General features: G+C 36.1%; 1 protein-coding gene and 1 non-coding gene across 2 annotated transcripts; both read left to right on the top strand.

Annotated features, from left to right (window-relative positions):
* The first annotated feature begins 1,427 nt into the window (after positions 1-1,427).
* On the top strand, positions 1,428-1,499 carry TRNAP-AGG (transfer RNA proline (anticodon AGG)). Its single transcript has one exon. It is a non-coding gene; the product is annotated as a tRNA-Pro (tRNA).
* Positions 1,500-16,753: 15,254 nt separating this feature from the next.
* Positions 16,754-18,106, top strand: LOC126616385 (protein LIGHT-DEPENDENT SHORT HYPOCOTYLS 6-like). The gene has a single exon (XM_050284439.1). It carries the CDS (start codon positions 17,220-17,222, stop codon positions 17,907-17,909), a length of 690 nt encoding a protein of 229 aa, XP_050140396.1. The 5' UTR covers positions 16,754-17,219; the 3' UTR covers positions 17,910-18,106.
* The last annotated feature ends 371 nt before the right edge of the window (positions 18,107-18,477 follow it).

Below are 18,477 nucleotides of genomic sequence, written 5' to 3'. Positions count from 1 at the left end.
GAACCAGACTAGCTTTGGAGGCCTGAAGCAGATGGCAACCAAAATGGATCAACTTCACAGTACTTTGGCGTCTGCGTTAAGGTCTCTGCAAGGTTTCCTAATCTGTTTCTTTTGGAAAGGAAAAAAATGAATAGCGTGTACACAACTTGAATTTGGCAGTGAGCATTTACAATTTTTGGCTTCTATTCCAGCAAATCGTCTATCTGCTGGCAGTGAGACGATTGAAGACATAAGACGGCTCTGCAGTGTTTTTGAACATGTCGAGAAGCCACTCATCGTCGCAGCTTCCCTTCATATGGCAAGTTCTTGCAAGCCCTATGACTCTATGATCGCCATTTTCTCTGACTGCTGCAGCTTTTATTTTCCCAGAATGGGAACAAGCTCATCATGACAACCTTCCTTTTATGCTAGTTCAATACGGAAGGTCCCTCATGTTTCAATACATAACGTCCCTCATGCCTCGAGGGGTCGAAACATTCTCTTTTCATTCTTTGAGGTTTTGGAAGCCTTTTTCTCAGCTAGTGTAGCAGTTGCACCACCTCGACAGAGTGTTTAATTTGCATTGAGCCTTACCACAACAATTGTTATATCTTATACCTCCCTTATCTTTGGAGGAGTTTGACAAGAAGCAACAAGTAAGTACGCACAAAAGACAGGTCGTGTAAAAAATGTTTACAAATCCAACTGCTAATCAGTCGTGGAGAAAAGTTTTAAGCTTGGGTAATCTTCTCAACGGCCACGAACCAATCTTGAGGGAGATAATATTTTCCAAGCGGGATACTGTGAATGGAAATCACTATGCTGCCCAGACTTTCAAAATTTATCAAGAAACAGTAGAAACATATAGAATGTATACGTGTGGAACCCTAAACAATCTTCGTGTAGCTCTTTCTGTTGTTTCTTGTGACTAGTAATATTCGCAGCATACTGTATGGAAATTAATAGTAATCATTCTTTTGAAATTTCTTTTCCGGTCATTTCTTCAAATATGTCGAAAATATTTCAATTATTTCAATTATTTCAGGCTTAAAGCTTCTAAAACCTAACGGGGAGCAATTTTGACACTCATTTTTTAGCTTTATGCACTTCAAACTGACTTGTTACAATTTTCTTTTTCTTCACTCGTAGGAAGAGTGCAAGACGCTAAGAAAATGAGAGTGAAAATCAATGGCCAAACTAAATTCAAACCAATAACTCTAATTAGATTACTAATTCTGCTATGCAATTTTGAAGCTTTACTTTTGGACATACTCCAAACTGAATATTTACATTTATTATGCCCTTATTACTTTTATACATTGCAAGAAGCTGAAAAAAGAGAAAAAAACTAGCCAAACTAATTCCAAACCGGTAATTGCAGTCATTAACTAATTCTCCGATGTGACTTCTATATAATACTGGTTTAAAGTTAAGCAAAGAGCCGTGAAGGGCATTTGGTCTAGTGGTATGATTCTCGCTTAGGGTGCGAGAGGTCCCGAGTTCAATTCTCGGAATGCCCCTTCTAGCTTACTTTTTTCCCATTTCTTCTGAATTTGCTGAGCATATTAGGGTCCATTTCTTCTGAATTTGCTGAGCATATTAGGGAAACACAATGCTCAACTGCTCATGCTTCCAGTTCCACGAAGCATTGGATAATTTTAAGGGAACTTTAATGAAAAATTTCTGATACTGTTCATTTTAACGAAAAATTATATTTTTATACTAAAAAGTCAATCATGATACTATTCATTTTATTTTATCATTATTATTAAAATTCAAGATTTTCAGACCATTTTCGTTAGTTTTTTTTTTAATTTTAATAGACATCATGAGTGTTGGGTTTTTTTGTAACATTTCCTGGAGACCCATCAAAGATGATGTGTGGGGTCAGCATCGCGATCAAGATTAGACTGCTTTAGAGTCAAGAAATGGACAAATGAAAAGGTGGGGGCTTAGATAAGTTTTGATTCTGCAAGTCTATCTAACTTACAAGTACACAAATAAAGAAAACACAATTGCATAAAGAAGGATAAGAGCAGAAAGAAACCCATAATTTGTAATTTAAAATTAATTAAAGGCCTTTCATTGACAATGAGATAGGATCCTCATTGGGGATCCTTTAATCATGTCTTTAAATACGATAACAAATCATTTTAAATTATTATTTTTAAATTAAACACAAATAGTATTTAACAAAAACTGATCACACGATGTACGATGAACGGACATGATTAAAGAATTTCTGAGATCCTCACAAAGAGGATCCGGTGAGGATCCTATCTCGTTGAAAATGCCTAATTGATCTATGGAACTAGTTGTGGGGTCATGGTAACAATTGTTGAGATGGTGAGAGCAATTTACTAGGGGAATCATTATAGGCATACAGTTATCGGTGCACTTCTGTTATTTTGAAATTATTTTTTAGCATGCCTACTTAGAGGCAAAGATGTTTAATAAAATGTCTCAAAAAAACCGAGACATGAAAGGAAGCCAAGGCCAACTCGACAAAATGGTGTGCAACCATCAACTAAGATGCCGGATGAAATTTTTGTTGAATCCACCATTGGCTTGGCTAATTGTTAATGCGATAACCCTCTAAATAAAAACACTTCAAACCTAATAAGTTAAAGATCGAAAAAAAAAACTGTAGTAAGAAAAGAGTAAAAAAAAATTACAACAAAGAATCAATTATAATATTAAAAGTGGATAAATATATATATTTTTTCCCTTCAATTTAAGCTCTTAGAATAGCTATTTTCGAAATGTTTTCCTTTGGGTTTATGCAAGTAGTCATAGAATAGCAATCATAAGTCAACATCACAAGAAAATAGACCCTACATAAGAAGGGGAACACAAGGCATGAATGGTGGGTGAGAGGTAATAAATAAAACAACGACATGAGTACTACTATACATGTATAATAAGATGCCTATATGAACTTCGAGGAAAGGGATCCTCTACGGATCCCTTCCTCTTAATCCATCAAATAAGAGAATCAGTGTCATTAAAATTTGATCCAACGGCTACAAACATGGTTTCATTTTAAAAGTTATAATAACTTCAGCCATTTAATCAAATTTCAATGACACAGATCCACCGATTTGATATATTATGAGGAAGGGATCCTGGAGAGGATCCCTTTCTAAATTTCGACCAATGGTTTCGATTTAGATCATGCACCAGAGCTATAGAAAGGCGTGAAAAGAGATTAAAAAAATAAAAATTATTTAGAGCTAATGGAAGACTTGGCGCAAAACCAAATACAGTAGTGTTCTATCATTTTTGTAAGCGACACCACTTAGTAAAATTAAGCTTTGTTGTTGTAAATATATCATGTCACCAATTGGTATCCGCGAGCCCAAATGCATTGAAATTTGATAATGTCATAGTTTCTTGAAAAGTTTATTTATAAATCTTAATATAAAATTAAAATCTCTTATTCATATCATATATATCATCTACTAAATTTGTATGCTGTAGAAATATCACCTTTTAAATTAATTTGATACCATGTTTACAATATATCGGGTTTGACAAGATCCATATGTAAAAGGAATCATAAAATATTAAAATGTAAAATTATATTCTTATAATTAGAAGATTCCAAATTAACTAAATCTATTCCAACATATGTAATAATCTTGCTTAAAAAAAAAAAAACTTGTATGTAATTAAATCTTTGGATTATTCTGACCCTTCAATCCGTGGATTTTATCCTGTTCCTTGTTCTATTATTGATTTCCTGATCAACAAGTCTCAATCTTGACTTCATGGGATGGATAGCTTCATAGCTATAAGTTGGAACCATGGAAGAAAATTTACATACTAACTTTTTAACTCCTTACATGTTCGAAAGTAAAATTATAGTTGATCAAAACTTAAGAGAACAACAAGTTTAGATTTGAGAAACGTATTTCATATACAATAGAATACGAAAACGTATTTCATGTGGAATGTATTTGAAGTATATATATATCAACGACGGGCAATCGCCTATATATTAACCATTAATATTCTTTGTAAGTGCTTATGAATTTGTGTTTTTAAGTTTTAACCACGAAATCTCTAAGAAATTTACATTGAGTTAATTAGCAATAAGATAAAGCACAATGATAATGTATAATTATGGGTGAGGCATAGGACATCCTGCTGTATATGTACATGGGGCATCATTTTTTTTGCCATCTTTGATTGCTTGAGGTGATGAATGATTGGGAGGAATCCTTAGTGGGCAAGTTATTCTATCTTTGAAAACATATAAATCTTGTATTTTTTGTTGTTGGAATACATAAATCTTGTATTTAAATACCGAGTTGGATTCTCTCCCCTTCCGTTCCCCTCTCCTCCCACCCCTCCTCTCTCAATTTCCTCTTCTTCTTTCTCTCCTTATAGAGAGGTAAAATAAGATGATGATGTGACTCAATCTTGAACATTCAAATAGGAGAGGATGGAAAGGAGAGCATCCATATTCTTTAAATACTGTGAAAAAATAATTTGTTGGCTTTTGTAATTAACGTGTCTTGTCTTACGTTTAGGGTCTAGGAAGAAAATGAGGCGCAAGGCATTGGATGCGTTTTTCTTTGCATAGAATAACCAATAAAAAACTTGCAGCAAAGGGATTGCATAGACCACACGATTTAAGTTATCCCCCATCTTCTTCTCCTACGCCACTCTTTGTTAATTACTTCTTAATCTCGTGATTTATTTAGTTTATAGATTTATTATTGCTCCATTATGTAATGCCTATATATGTTCCTCGGTCGGTTGCAAGTCACCTTAAGATAAGTACATTTCACTAGGAGGTGGTTTGCATCTATGTTGCTTGAATTGATAAACATTAGTTAATTGTGGAAATGCCTTTTGGTTAAAGAAATGCATTTCCTAAATTCCCCAATGATATGTGTACTAGTGTATGACTAATAATTGGCCACTCTCAAACTTGTCATTAAATAAATCTCAAGTGCAAAAACTTGATCATGAAAACAAGGATATGTTGAGTGGAAGAACATTAATCCCATGTTCAAGACTTCCATTGTCGCTCTCTCACTATTTGAAGTTATAATTGTTTATGAAAAATGAGACTTGCATATTATACCATTAAGTAGAAAAGGTGAAGACGTGAAAATTTGAAATTTCAGTATTCGGTTGTTAGAGAAAAATCAATATACTTTTATGACCTATTTGTCGATTTGTACATGAACTTGTATTGAGCTGCTAATTTTTCCTTTGAACTTTAATTTTAACTGATTATTTCCTATGAATTTTTATAAATAGCCATTTTCCCCTAGCTTCTAAATTTCTATCCATCTTGGTTACGCGTACAACACACGGCAACTATATGAGAGCAAAAAGGTAATGTTGCTTTAGTAAATTGGGCGCAAAGCCAATACTTTGCATCTGCTAATTACACTGTCATGGCTAATTCAAATAGAAAGTGTACGCAGTCAAAAGCGGAAAAGAAGAAGAAGAAGAAAAAAGCAATATGATGTCAACCATTAGGGACATTACCATGTGATCAAAATGGATAGAAAATTAGATGAAAATTTTCCAAAATCTAACATGAAAGTGGCTAAAAGTTCATTGGGTAATCAACTAAAATTAAATTTCATGAGAGAAATTAGCATTTCCTTACCATTTCAGGGGAAATCAACAAATACCTTTACTTTTGATGTCGAATGTGTAAGAAGGATGAAGTTCAAAAGTGTGATCCAAGTGAAGAGACTATCAATGGTTAAAACAAAAGCCATGTGTCAAAAGATTAAATCAGCTAAAATACATATAGTTAGTTAGTTGGAATCTGGAGAGGATAGATAACTTGGTTAGAAGAAGTTAGTTGAGATAAGGAGGTTATGAATTACTTGCTTCACAAGTCTTGTAGCTGAACACATATATAAGTGAGGGTTGTAAATCATATTCATTAAGAAAGAAAGCTTTTATCTGATACACATCTCTATCTCTTTTCTCTCTCTGTTCAACCTTTCCTATTTCTCTCTGTGAAACTATCTTAACAGAATGAGAATCAACTAAGACATAAATGAAGTTGAGCTTGAGTACATACAAAAAATCTATTTGTTCCTTTTGATTTTCCAAGCTATCTTTAATTAATTTTTGGAGCTCACCCTAAAAAGAAAGGGAAAAAAGAGTATTCATATTGAGTCATGGCTCGTTTGGAAGTGCTTTTAAAATTATTGAAAGCTCGCTTTTGGTAAAATTGATTTTGAGTTCCAAAAGCACTTAAAGCGTTTTTTTTATAAGGAAAACTAATGAAAATGACTTGAAAACTTTGAGTTTTAATCAAAATGACAAAAAAGTGTTGTAAGTGAATAGTACTATGAGTGACTTTTTAGAGTAAAATTGTCTTTTTCCGTTAAAGTGAACAGTATCGGGAGTGTTTCGTTAAAACTCTTGTTTTTTTTTTTTAAGAAACACCAGATAGATGCTTTTTGCATGACCACTTCAAGTGTTATTCCAAGATCCATTTGAATTTTTACCAATGATTGGTTTCAACAACATTTTTCACCAAAAGTACATTTTCAGGTTCCAATTTGGATAATTTTTTAGTACCGTTGAGAGCCTAATCTTTGAGGTGGAAACCCTAATCTTTATGAATCCAAACTTCGGTTTTAATACAACACAAAAATTACCAATTAATCATTATTTCACAAAAAATTCCTCTCATTTTCATTTCCCAAATTCCCACCTTCACAAAAATGTCGTCTTTCTTTTGTTTTTATAATTTTTTCCTAATACATATTTGCTATTATTGCTCTTGCTTTTGCTAGATATCTTCTGACATATGAAATCCCACTGCTGAAAGCCAAATGATACGACTGGTCCCCCCATTTTGAAATCACTGGCCAATCAGGCAGGCAACCCAGATGAGTTATTCTCACCAGGCCCTTCGTCATGTTAGGGTTTCAACAACGACGTATTTTTTCCTAAGAGAAGAACCGGGCTATTACTGCATGTAAATTGTTAGGAAAAAATATACAGATATAGGATCTTTACATAAATAAATTGCGAAACTAATATTGTTTTGAATATGTTGTAAAATATGTTCTGGGTTTACTGCTAGATCATTTATAAGATTTTTTTATTGAACAAAAAGGGGGATAAGAATGAAACCCTTAGGCTTCGTTTGGTTGACTTTAAGAATAGATCTTGAATGAATAACTCACTATTACGCCGTAAAAAGAAATGAAAAAGTTATGTCCAACTTGAAAGTTGAAAAAGACTTGAGGGTTCGAAGTTATAAGTTTCTTTCATATCTATGCCTTGTACGATGACGTATTTATTTCAATTTAATTTTAACCATCAAACACGATCTACATAGGCCTCATTTAAAAGAGAAAATTTAACTTGAATAAGACTATTCACTATATTGAAGACATTTTAAATAAAGAATTGACGAGAGCTTCCACATTTTTTCCAAATTGAAAGGGATACACACATACTGCAAATATGACATGGATAGCATGCATGCTGCTGATAAATTACCACTCATACCAACTGGTCAGAATTTTGTTTCATAAAAATTAATGAGTTTTGTAGACACGAGGTCTGTACGGCCATATATTATACAATTACATATATATTCCACTGCAGAATCCTCTTGTGATTTTTTATTTATTTTAAGTCCCATCTGTTTTCTTTTGAAAATTGAAAGATACTCAAAAGCACTTGTGAAAAAATAAATTAAAGTGATCAAATTGCGTATGATAATTCATATATGATTCTAGACAATGAATCACGGGGGTGTCATCCATACACATGATGCCCCACCATCAACATATTATGATATATAATCACAATTATCTCAACTTGTAATCACATTTAAGAATCTTAAGTCAAATTTGGTCTCGTAAATAGATAATTGATGCCCTGCATATGATCCTTTGAACCCTTTTATTAATCTGTAATCCAAATTCACGGTTAAACCCAAAAATGCACAAGTATCATATTAGGATCAGATTTTTGCAGATCTTACTCTACCATTCTTTTCCGTTTCTGTTTTGTGCCTTATTTTGATATTTAGATTCTTTGATCGGAGAATCTAGCATTTAAAATGGGTTTATCATTCACCTGGAATCGGTACTTATATTCTTTGATCAGAGAATCTAGCATTTGAAATGGGTTTACCATTCACCTGCAATCGATACATATTTATGTTCTAGAGTTTTTGGTGAGGCAACATATGATTGTTTCACATTTTTCAACTAGAGGCTCCTCTAGAACTATTTAGAGATTTTATAATCATAGTACGAGTATTTTGTAAAGCGCACTGAGACTAAGAAACTGTAAAAACCAAATATAATTATGGTACTTAAGTTTAGTGCATTAGCCATTATGTTGTCTTTTCGGAAGATATGTGTGAGCAATATATTTGTGAGAACTTGCTCTTAGGGTAGATGAGATCTTGAATGTTGGACGTAATTCTCCAAGGAAGTTGTGATTTGCCATTAATGAATAATGATGTTGATGAGTATATGTGTATCCCCTTTCACCTCAACACAATTCAGACCCAACCTTGATGCCCAAAGAAGGCTTTAAGGCATGCAACGGTTGTTCGTAGAACTAAATATTTCATTAGCATATAAATACTTTTTGTTTATCAAATCAACTAAATAAAAAATTTAACAACACATGAAAATGTAGCATTATCTTTTATTGGTGACACATCATTTAGTATGCAAATTTAGGGCTGGTTTGGTATTGCTGTGCTTTGAAAAAAAGCTGCTGTGAGAATAAGCGGCTGTGCTATGAGAATAAGCGGCTGTGAAATAAATCAGCAGAGCGTTTGGTAAACTTTTTTGTAAAAGTGTTTTTGGAAAGAAAAGCAGTCTGATAGTGGGTCTTTTCATTAAAGGAGCACTGTAGCTCCGTGTGCTTTGAAAAAAAGCCAGTTTTCTAAAGCTGCAAATAGCAGCTTCAGTTTTTTCCTTTGATTTCAGCTTATTCTCACAGCAGCTTCCAAAATAAGCCCTTTTTTTTCAGTTTACCAAACACCTAAAACCCTCACAGCTTTTTTTCATAGGTGCTTTTTTTTTAAGCACCTCACTTAATGTTACCCCTTCTCTAATAGAGGTAGGGCCCCTAACACATGTGGGTTCTGTTAAATGTCCCACATTGGTGGGTTTAAATAGGATTATCTTACTCTAACTAATACTGAGGCCTTTTGTGGTAAAACCCCACACCTACGGATTAGGCAGGCAGTAAAGTTGGGAACAGTATCAGTGTCGTTAAGGTGGGGTGGGCCTAGCGATCCAAAAATCCAACATGGTATCAAAGCCTACGGTTTGGGCCCGTGCAAGCCAATGAGCTTGTCACCCAAAAGGAAACTAGTTTTAACTCTTAATATAGAGACAACTGTTGAGTTCCATTGAAAACAAGTGGGCCCAATAGGAGTCGACTTCTGAGTTTCAATTACCAATATGGATCTCCACGTGTGAACCACTAAATAGGGTTACACGTGAAGGGGAGTGTTAAAGTCCCACATCGGTGGCTGCAAAAAAACCAAAAGGGTTTAAATATGATGTTGGATTTTTGGATCGTCGGGCCCGCCTCACTTTAACGACACTGATACTGTCCCTAACTTTACCACCTGCCCAATTCGTCAGGTGTGAGGTTTTACCACAAATGACCTCGGTATTAGTTAGAGTAGAATAATCCTATTTAAACCCATTAGGTTTCTTTGAACCCACCGATGTGGGACATTTAACACTCTCTCGCCAGACTCGCCCCACTCTAACGACACTGATACTGTCCCTACCTTTACCACTTGCCCAATCAATCAGGTGTGGGGTTTTAGCACAAAAGACATTGGTATTAGTTAGAGTAAGATAATCCTATTTAAAAAAACACTTCATATAAAAAAATTATTTGTTTTCACATGTAAGACATCAATAAAATTATATTTAAAAAAAAAACACTTCAAACTCAATAATTTAGAAACACGGAATAACTAATTTATTTTGTATCGAGAGAAGGAAACCAAAAAATTTCGGGTTTTCAAGTAGATAGATTATGAGTATTGTTTTTCATCTGAACTTTTAAAGTGTTTTTGTATAAATCGTGAGGTATTTTTTCTTATTTACTAACCTCGTCAATATAAGACTAAAAAAAAAAATGTTTTCAAGTCTTTAAGGATATGTATAAGTAATGAATGAACACTAAATTAAACCTTTTGATGACACATAATATTATTTGCAAATTTGGCATTTAGTCTACGCGTTACTCTTTGTTGAAGATTAGACTTAAATTGGAACGGATATTTAAAAATAGCAACCCACATAGCTACTAGCTAGTAAATAAATTAACAACCAAACAAAAATTTATAAAAATTGAAAAAAAATAAACTTGCACATAGCATTTCAAACTTAGGACCTCTCGTTAATTTTAAACAACAAAAGCCATTGCTTCTAATTAAACTTCTTGATCATTTAGCCAAATTGTATAAATTTATACTGTTATGAAAAGAAATTTGTAAAAAATGGAATGTAAATAAGCACACATGGTGTTTTGAACTTAAGACCTCCTTATTAATTTTAAACAACAAAACCACCAGTTCTAATTAAATTTCTTTGTCACTAAACCAAATTTTATAAATTTATACTCTTATAAAAACATATATAAATATACCACCCTAATAATTTCGGTACCCCGAATTTTTTTGAGCCCCAAACGGTCGCCCTGCCCGCACTGGGCTTAGGCCGGGCCTGACTCTCTCACTCTCTGCCACCTCACAATTTTACGTAAATTTCTATGTCGACGTTATGAAATATTATAAAAAGAAGAAGAAGTTGCAGTCACACTTTTAAAAACCTCAAAGAATTTTTCTTCTTTATAAAACAAAAATATAAAAATATGTAAAGGACAGTTTTTCTTTTTTCATCACGGTAATGGACATTTTTTCATGACAAGAAATGCAGCTGATCAGAATCTTAATCCTAATCCAAGTGACAAGTCCATCACGAGAGAGTGATTGACACGATTCCTACAACCCACGAATACAATTCCCGCTGAAAAATAAGGTAAAATCTTATCAATCGAGTCATTTCATTTCAGGAGGTCATATCTGTCAATTTACCAGAGAGTGTATGTATATAGTAGGCACATTAAAACTCAAGCAAGACTTCCCTAATTTAGTATGCACATTTGCACACCCCTTGTTATATTCTGACAAAATTCAGGACCACTGCAACACAATATTTCCATAAAAGAAGCTGTTGGAAACATGATTTATGTGGATCAGATGGCCTTGATTGACATTGAACCTTAATTAATTAATAAATGAATAAATTTACTATTGGTTTCTAAAGATAAATTATATGGTACCCTTTACCGAGGATTACCGTTGTCCTTTGATTTGAAAAAAAATTACATTATAATCTTCAAAATTTATTGTTGAAAGTTACATAATTATAGATTTTACTGACATATATTGTTTATCAACGTTGATTATTAAACCATGAATGTCTTGTTACGATATAAATGTAAGTCATTATTAGTATCGTTATTTGCTCGTGGACTCCCTTCCTAGTAATAATGTTACAACATGAAGTCAGCATTCGACGTCTGAATTACAAGACTATCAATGTTACACTATAATTCTAAGAGTATTGTTAACAAGACAAAATGACATTTTATTACTACAATTGATTTTTACATTAAAGTCATACATTGTTAAGGTAAGATGTAATGCGTGGATGTGATTGCATTACAAAAATATGGTTCGATTAAAGGATATTTATACTCTCTTATTTTAGAAGGGTGGGGTAGACTAAGCATTTCTAATATACATATGTGTGAGTGTGTAATTTGAATATCATGAAACCATAAGTATGTTGAATGAAAAGAGAAGATCACAAAGAATACAAAAGTTGGTATAACTGCTACTAAATAATTTTATGGTAGTGGTAGTTATTTCCTTTTTACATTCAACCTAGTATTCATCATTTCTCCATCCTATCAATCATGATTCAACAATTAACTCTCCAAACCCATTATTAATAATAAAAAAATTTGTTAGGTTGTGTGAGAATTGGTAGCCTACAATTCTAATGGACCATTGTAACAAGCTAGGCAAAGTTGTGACTCTATAGAATATTTATCCTCTGAAGCGCTTGCACAAAATTGTTTTATTAGAAACACGTTAAAATAAGAAGCACTCTCAAGTTCTTTATAATCCTAAAGCACTTTTGAAATTTTCTTCCGCACTCAAATATATGGAGTAAAAAATATCATTAATTGTAAAAACACAATTTTAACCTTTAAAACAATCTCAAACATGCTCTTATTCATTTTGAGTACTCACTTTCTGTTGAGATTGAACATAATAATTCAAGGTATGTATTAATGTTTGAAAGCAGCTGCATGGATTATACTTTCACTCTTGAGTGAAGCAAAGATTAAGCACTTTCATGGGCAACCATATAAGCTCCTTAAGTGGGTTTTTCTTTTTTTTTTCCCTTCCTGTCCTTATATGGCCTGAAGATGTTTGACCTTACCAAGACCCAATTCTTTGCCATCCACTTCAAGCCAATGCTTACCCTACGCACAAACATTTGATGTTGCAGACACGTAATCATATATATTCATGGAAATTTTAGTTTGTTTATGTTTTTATACTATAGCATTAGTATTTTACGTGCTTTATTACATTTCATTGGCCTTTTCCCCTAATCATAATGATGGAAAAACAGAAGTAGATGACGCTTGTAACATCCCACATCGTCCAGGGGAATGGATCCTCTAAACCTTACATGTATATTCCCATCTCTACGTAGCATGAGGCCTTTTGGGAGCTTACTGGCTTCAGGTTCAATCGGAACTCCGAAGTTAAGCGAGTTCGTACGAGAGCAATCCTAGGATGGATGACTCACTGAGAAGTTCTCGTGTGAGTTCCCAGAAACAAAACCGTGAGGGCGTGGTCGGGGTCCAAAGCGGACAATATCGTGCTACGACGAAGTTGAGCCCGAGATGTGGTGGGGGCTCGGGCTAGGATGTGACAATTTGGTATCAGAGACAATCCCTGGGCGGAAGTGTGCCGACGAGGACGTCAGGCCCCTAAGCAGGGTGGATTGTAACATCCCACATCGCCCAGGGGAGTGGATCCTCTAAGTCTTATATGTATATTCCCATCTCTACCTAGCATGAGGCATTTTGAGAGCTTACTGGCTTCGGGTTCCATCATAACTCCGAAGTTAAGCGAGTTCGTGCGAGAGCAATCCTAGGATGGGTGACCCACTGGGAAGTTCTCGTGTGAGTTCTCAAAAATAAAACCGTGAGGGTGTGGTCGGGCCCAAAACGGACAATATCGTGCTACAGTGGAGTCGAGCCCGGGATGTGGTGGGGGCCTGGGCCGGGATATGACAATGCTTCATTGTAGTGGTGAAAATTAATTTTGTGAATGTACCCCGGTGCGGGTCTAGTTCCTGATTCTCCTCTCTCGAATAACTAACTATCTAACTCACTAATGCTATTGCTCTACTTCAAAAAAAATTCTCAAATAAAAAATTATGATATTATGATATACAATAATAATATGAGTTTCAGCCGCATATCCATGATAACTTAACTTGAAATTCGATCGATGGTTTAGCTTTTAGGATTTATGCTTAGGCCATCTCCAACCCTTGCGTTAAAATATAAAATTTTGAACAAAAAAAAATTAGATTTTATTCCAGAAATAGTTTTTCTGCTTAAACCCTTATAGGTTAAATTTTTAGCCAAAGATTATTAAATAATGAATTTAGGCTAATTTTTTTAAAGTAACTTTTAAATAAAAAATTATTTAGGCTATCTTAATTTAATTTTATGAACATTTTAACCTAAAAAATTTAGATTCCAATAAATTTTTAGCCCGAGATTATTTACTGAGTTTTTACGTGAATTTTGATTGAAATAGTTTTTTAAAATTATTTTAACAGTTGGATTTAAATTTGGGCTGCTAGATATATTTTTTTACTATTAGATTTGATCATATCATATCTCAGTTGTTGGATTCAATGAATTTATAAATATAAAATTAAAAATTAACAAAATTTGAATCTGGACGGTAGGATGGAACAAATGGTCCATTGCTCCCCACCATTCGATGAAAGAAAGAGCCATTGGGCTCATATTGCTGGGCGACCCGAGTTGTTAGTGCCTTGCACGTTGAGGGTGTTGGGCGCGTCTGCGCTATGCATGTGTATCCTTCTAGGGAGCGTCCACGAGCAGTAGTGAACCAACCAACTAACCTAATGTTAAATCTTGATAGAAACTTGCCCCAAAAATGAGTTTTAACCCAAAACTCAGTTTTGGCCCAAGGGTTGGAGTAAGTCGGGGTGGGTTTAGAAGCTAAAATTTGAATTTTACTCCAATTGTTGGAGTATGACTTAAGGGCATAGATAAGTGAAACAGTGGTAGAGATTGGTTTCATGAATCGAGATTTGGTGGAATAGTGGAGAGGTTTCGAGAGTGGTGATTCTATCGGTGGTTTTTTTGGAGAATCTAAAGCGTGTCATATGGACACCACATGTGCACTTTTAAATACGTGTCGGCATATTTGACAGCTTTTTGGACAAAATAGACAGAATCAAAGCAAAGTGGAGCAAATATTGAGTTTTAGAGAGTAATGTGAGAACTTTTGAGTTCTAGAAAAAAAAAAAGTGAGATTAAAATCGAATATGCATGGTATGAAAAATATGGTAAATGTAGCATTATCTTTTATTGGTGACACATCATTTAATTTGCAAATTTAGTCTCCCTGACATTACCTCTTCTCTAATAGAGGTAGGGCCCCTAACACATGTGGGTTTCTGTTAAATGTCCCACATTGGTGGGTTTAAAGAAACCCAATGGGTTTAACGAGGATTATCCTACTCTAACTAATACCGAGGCCTTTTGTGGTAAAACCCTACACCTGACGGATTAGGCATGCGGTAAAGTTGGGGACAATATCGGTGTCGTTAGAATGGGGTGGGCCCAGCGATCCAAAAATCCAACATGGTATCAAAGCCCACGGTTTGGGCCCGTGCAAGCCAATGAGCTTGTGTGCAAGCCAACGAGCTTGTTACCCAAAAGGAAACAAGTTTGAACTCTTAATATAGAGACAACCGTTGAGTTCCATTGAAAACAAGTGGGCCTAATAGGAGTCGACTTCTGAGTTTCAATTACTGATATGGATCTCCACGTGTGAACCACTAAATGGGGTTACACGTGAATGAGAGTGTTAAAGTCCCACATCGGTGGGTGCAAGAAAACCAAAAGGGTTTAAATATGATGTTGGATTTTTGGATCGCCGGGCCCTCCCCATTTTAACGACACCGATACTGTCCCTAACTTTACCATATGCTCAATCCGTCAGGTGTGGGGTTTTACCACAAAAGACCTTGGTATTAATTAGAGTAAGATAATTATATTTAAACCCATTGGGTTTCTTTGAACCCACCGATGTGGGATATTTAACACTCTCTCGCCGGGCTCGCCCCACTCTAACGACACCGATATTGTCCCTACTTTTACCACCTGCCGAATCAGTCAAGTGTGGAGTTTTACCACAAAAGACATCGGTATTAGTTAGAGTAAGATAATCCTATTTAAACCCATTGGGTTTCTTTGAACCCACCGATGTGGGACTTTAACACTCCCCCTCAAGTGTAACCCTATTTAGTGGTTCACACGTGGAGATCCACATTGATAATTGAAACTCAGAGGTCGGCTCACATTGGGGCCCATTTGTTTTCAAGGGAACTCAGTAACCGTCTCTATATTAAGAGTTCAGACTTGTTTCCTTAACTCGTTGGCTTGCACACAAGCTCATTGGCTTGCACCGGCCTGAACCGTGGGCTCTGATACCATGTTGGATTTTTGGATCGCCGGGGCAGCCCCACTCCAACGACACTGATACTGTCCCCAACTTTACCAACTGCCTAATCCGTTAGGTGTGGGGTTTTACCACAAAAAACTTCGATATTAGTTAGAGTAGGATAATCCTATTTAAAACCATTAGGTTTCTTTGAACCCACCGATGTGGGACATTTAACACTCCCTCATCGGCCCCCCCCCACTCTAACAACACCAATACTGTCCTCACTTTACCATCTGCCCAATCCGTCAGGTGTGGGTTTTACCACAAAATGTCTCGGTATTAGTTAGAGTAGGATAATTCTATTTAAACCCATTGGGTTTCTTTGAACCCACCGATGTGGGCCCAATGGGAGCCGACCTGAGTTTCAATTACCGATGTGGATTTCCATGTATGAACCACTAAATGTGGTTACACGTGAGGGGGAGTGTTAAATGTCCCACATCGGTGGGTTCAAAGAAACCCAATGGGTTTAAATAGAATTATCTTACTCTAACTAATACTGATGTCTTTTGTGCTAAAACTCCACACCTGACGGATTGGGTAGGTGGTAAAGTTGAGAATAGTATCGGTGTCGTTAGAGTGGGGCGGGCCCGGTGATCCAAATATCCAACAGGTTCTATATCTATTAGAAAGATGGTATAAATATAATAGAAAAAAAATATGGTAGGAGTAGTGTTTGGGTTTACAATCGCCCTGTATAAATGGTAAATTGTATTGGATTGGTCAAGATAGAGAGAGATGAATTAAGAGTGGAGCGGCCAGCAGAAGGCAGGAGGAAGGAATAGTAAACATGTCCTTCCAAAGGGGCCACCCCATGTGAAAATATTGTGAATTCTCCCTTCTGATTACTACAACCATACATACACACACACACATTACTACCGCCATACATACACACACACACCCCATTTCTCCCTTCCTCTCTTCTTTCTATCTCCTACTCATCCATCCCTCTCATTCTCTCTCTTATTTTCTTGGGTGAGAGAGTGAGAGAGTCTAAATTCATATATTCATTCATCCATCCATCTTACGTCCCATCATCAAACGCTCCTCTCACTCTCTCTCTCCTAAAACCCTCTTCCCTTTCTCACTCATCCAAACGAAACCGAAAAAAAAAAAACCAACAAATTCCCGTGAAAAGAGATTCACAGTATACTCACACCTCCACTCTCTGAACCTGATCACCCCAAATATTCAACCCTCACATGGAGGAGGGTAGAGAGACAAGGACAGAAACAACCCAAAATTCAAAGCCTCAGCTTAGAAACTAGAGAGAGAGAGGAAGAAGTAAAAACCAAAAAAACCTGTCTATATATAAAATACCCAGTTGTAAAATACTTAGCAGAAGAGCCAAAACAATTAGACAGAGAGAGTACTTTTATTACACATGGATTCTGCTTCAGGTGGAGCCGGACCGCCCGACCCGAACGCCAGCAGCAGCGAGGGTCCGTCGTCTTCGTCAAGGTCCGCAGCCCCGGCGGCTACTCCTGTAGCGGCCGAGCCCTTGTCAGCATCTCCTGCTCCGCCGAGCCGCTACGAGTCGCAGAAGCGGCGGGACTGGAACACCTTCCTGCAGTACCTCAAGAACCACAAGCCTCCGCTCACGTTGGCCCGCTGCAGTGGGGCCCACGTCATCGAATTCCTTAAGTACCTCGACCAGTTTGGGAAGACTAAAGTCCACGCCGCCGGCTGCCCCTACTTCGGACACCAGAACCCTCCCGCCCCGTGCGCCTGCCCTCTCAAGCAGGCGTGGGGCAGCCTCGACGCGCTCATCGGACGGCTGAGGGCGGCGTACGAGGAGAACGGGGGACGGCCAGAGTCAAACCCCTTTGGCGCTCGAGCGGTGAGGATTTATTTGAGGGAGGTGAGGGAGGGACAGGCTAAGGCAAGAGGAATTCCCTACGAGAAAAAGAAACGAAAACGGCCGACGGTCACTGCCACTGCGCTTGTCGGGAATATGTCGGTAGCGTCCACTCAAGGTGGCGGTGTTGATGGTGATGGCGGTGGCGGTGTTGATGGTGGCGGTTCAAGTAAAACCGTTGCTGCTGCTGCTGCTGCTACTAGTACTGCAGTATAGGTTTCTCTCATCACTAATTTCCACCTCTTTTTTTCTCAATTTTTAATTTTTAATCCTTCTATATATTTATATCATTATGAGCTATGTATATCAGGCGATTCTCTTATAATTGAATCGACCAACCCCATGAACAAAAAAATTAGGAATTTCTATCCCTTGCTAGTTAATTTCCAAGCATTTATTGATCTTCGTCGTCATCAGCAGAAAGTGTTATCCCACATGAGAAAGTAAAAGTACGCATACTCATAGTCGTCCTCATTTTAATTTATCTTGTTGAATCATGAACATATAGTCATAAAGAATTTGCAAACTATTCCAAACAAAAAAAATCTCAACTATTATTAATACTTAGATTGTATGATCATTTCTGTTTTGCAAATAATCGTAGTGATAAACAATTAACTAGCTAGTCCAATGTTTAACAATATTATTTATTTGGGTTCATTTGATCTTGTGGATATTTATGTTTGCTTTGATTAGAAACAAATACTACTAGTGTGAAGATCACAAGTCATGAATTTTTTTTAAACACCGGTGTATAGTATATATTGCGCTTTTTAGTCGTTGG

This window comes from Malus sylvestris, chromosome 3 (genome assembly GCF_916048215.2).
Source record: "Malus sylvestris chromosome 3, drMalSylv7.2, whole genome shotgun sequence".
Lineage (NCBI taxonomy): Eukaryota > Viridiplantae > Streptophyta > Magnoliopsida > Rosales > Rosaceae > Malus > Malus sylvestris.
The sequence above is the reverse complement of the archived record's forward strand: the minus strand, read 5'-3'. Positions and strand labels throughout refer to the sequence as shown.

Excerpts from the sequence above, each read along its gene's own strand:
- LOC126616385 (XM_050284439.1), top strand. The coding sequence starts at position 17,220 with ATGGATTCTGCTTCAGGTGGAGCCGGACCGCCCGACCCGAACGCCAGC.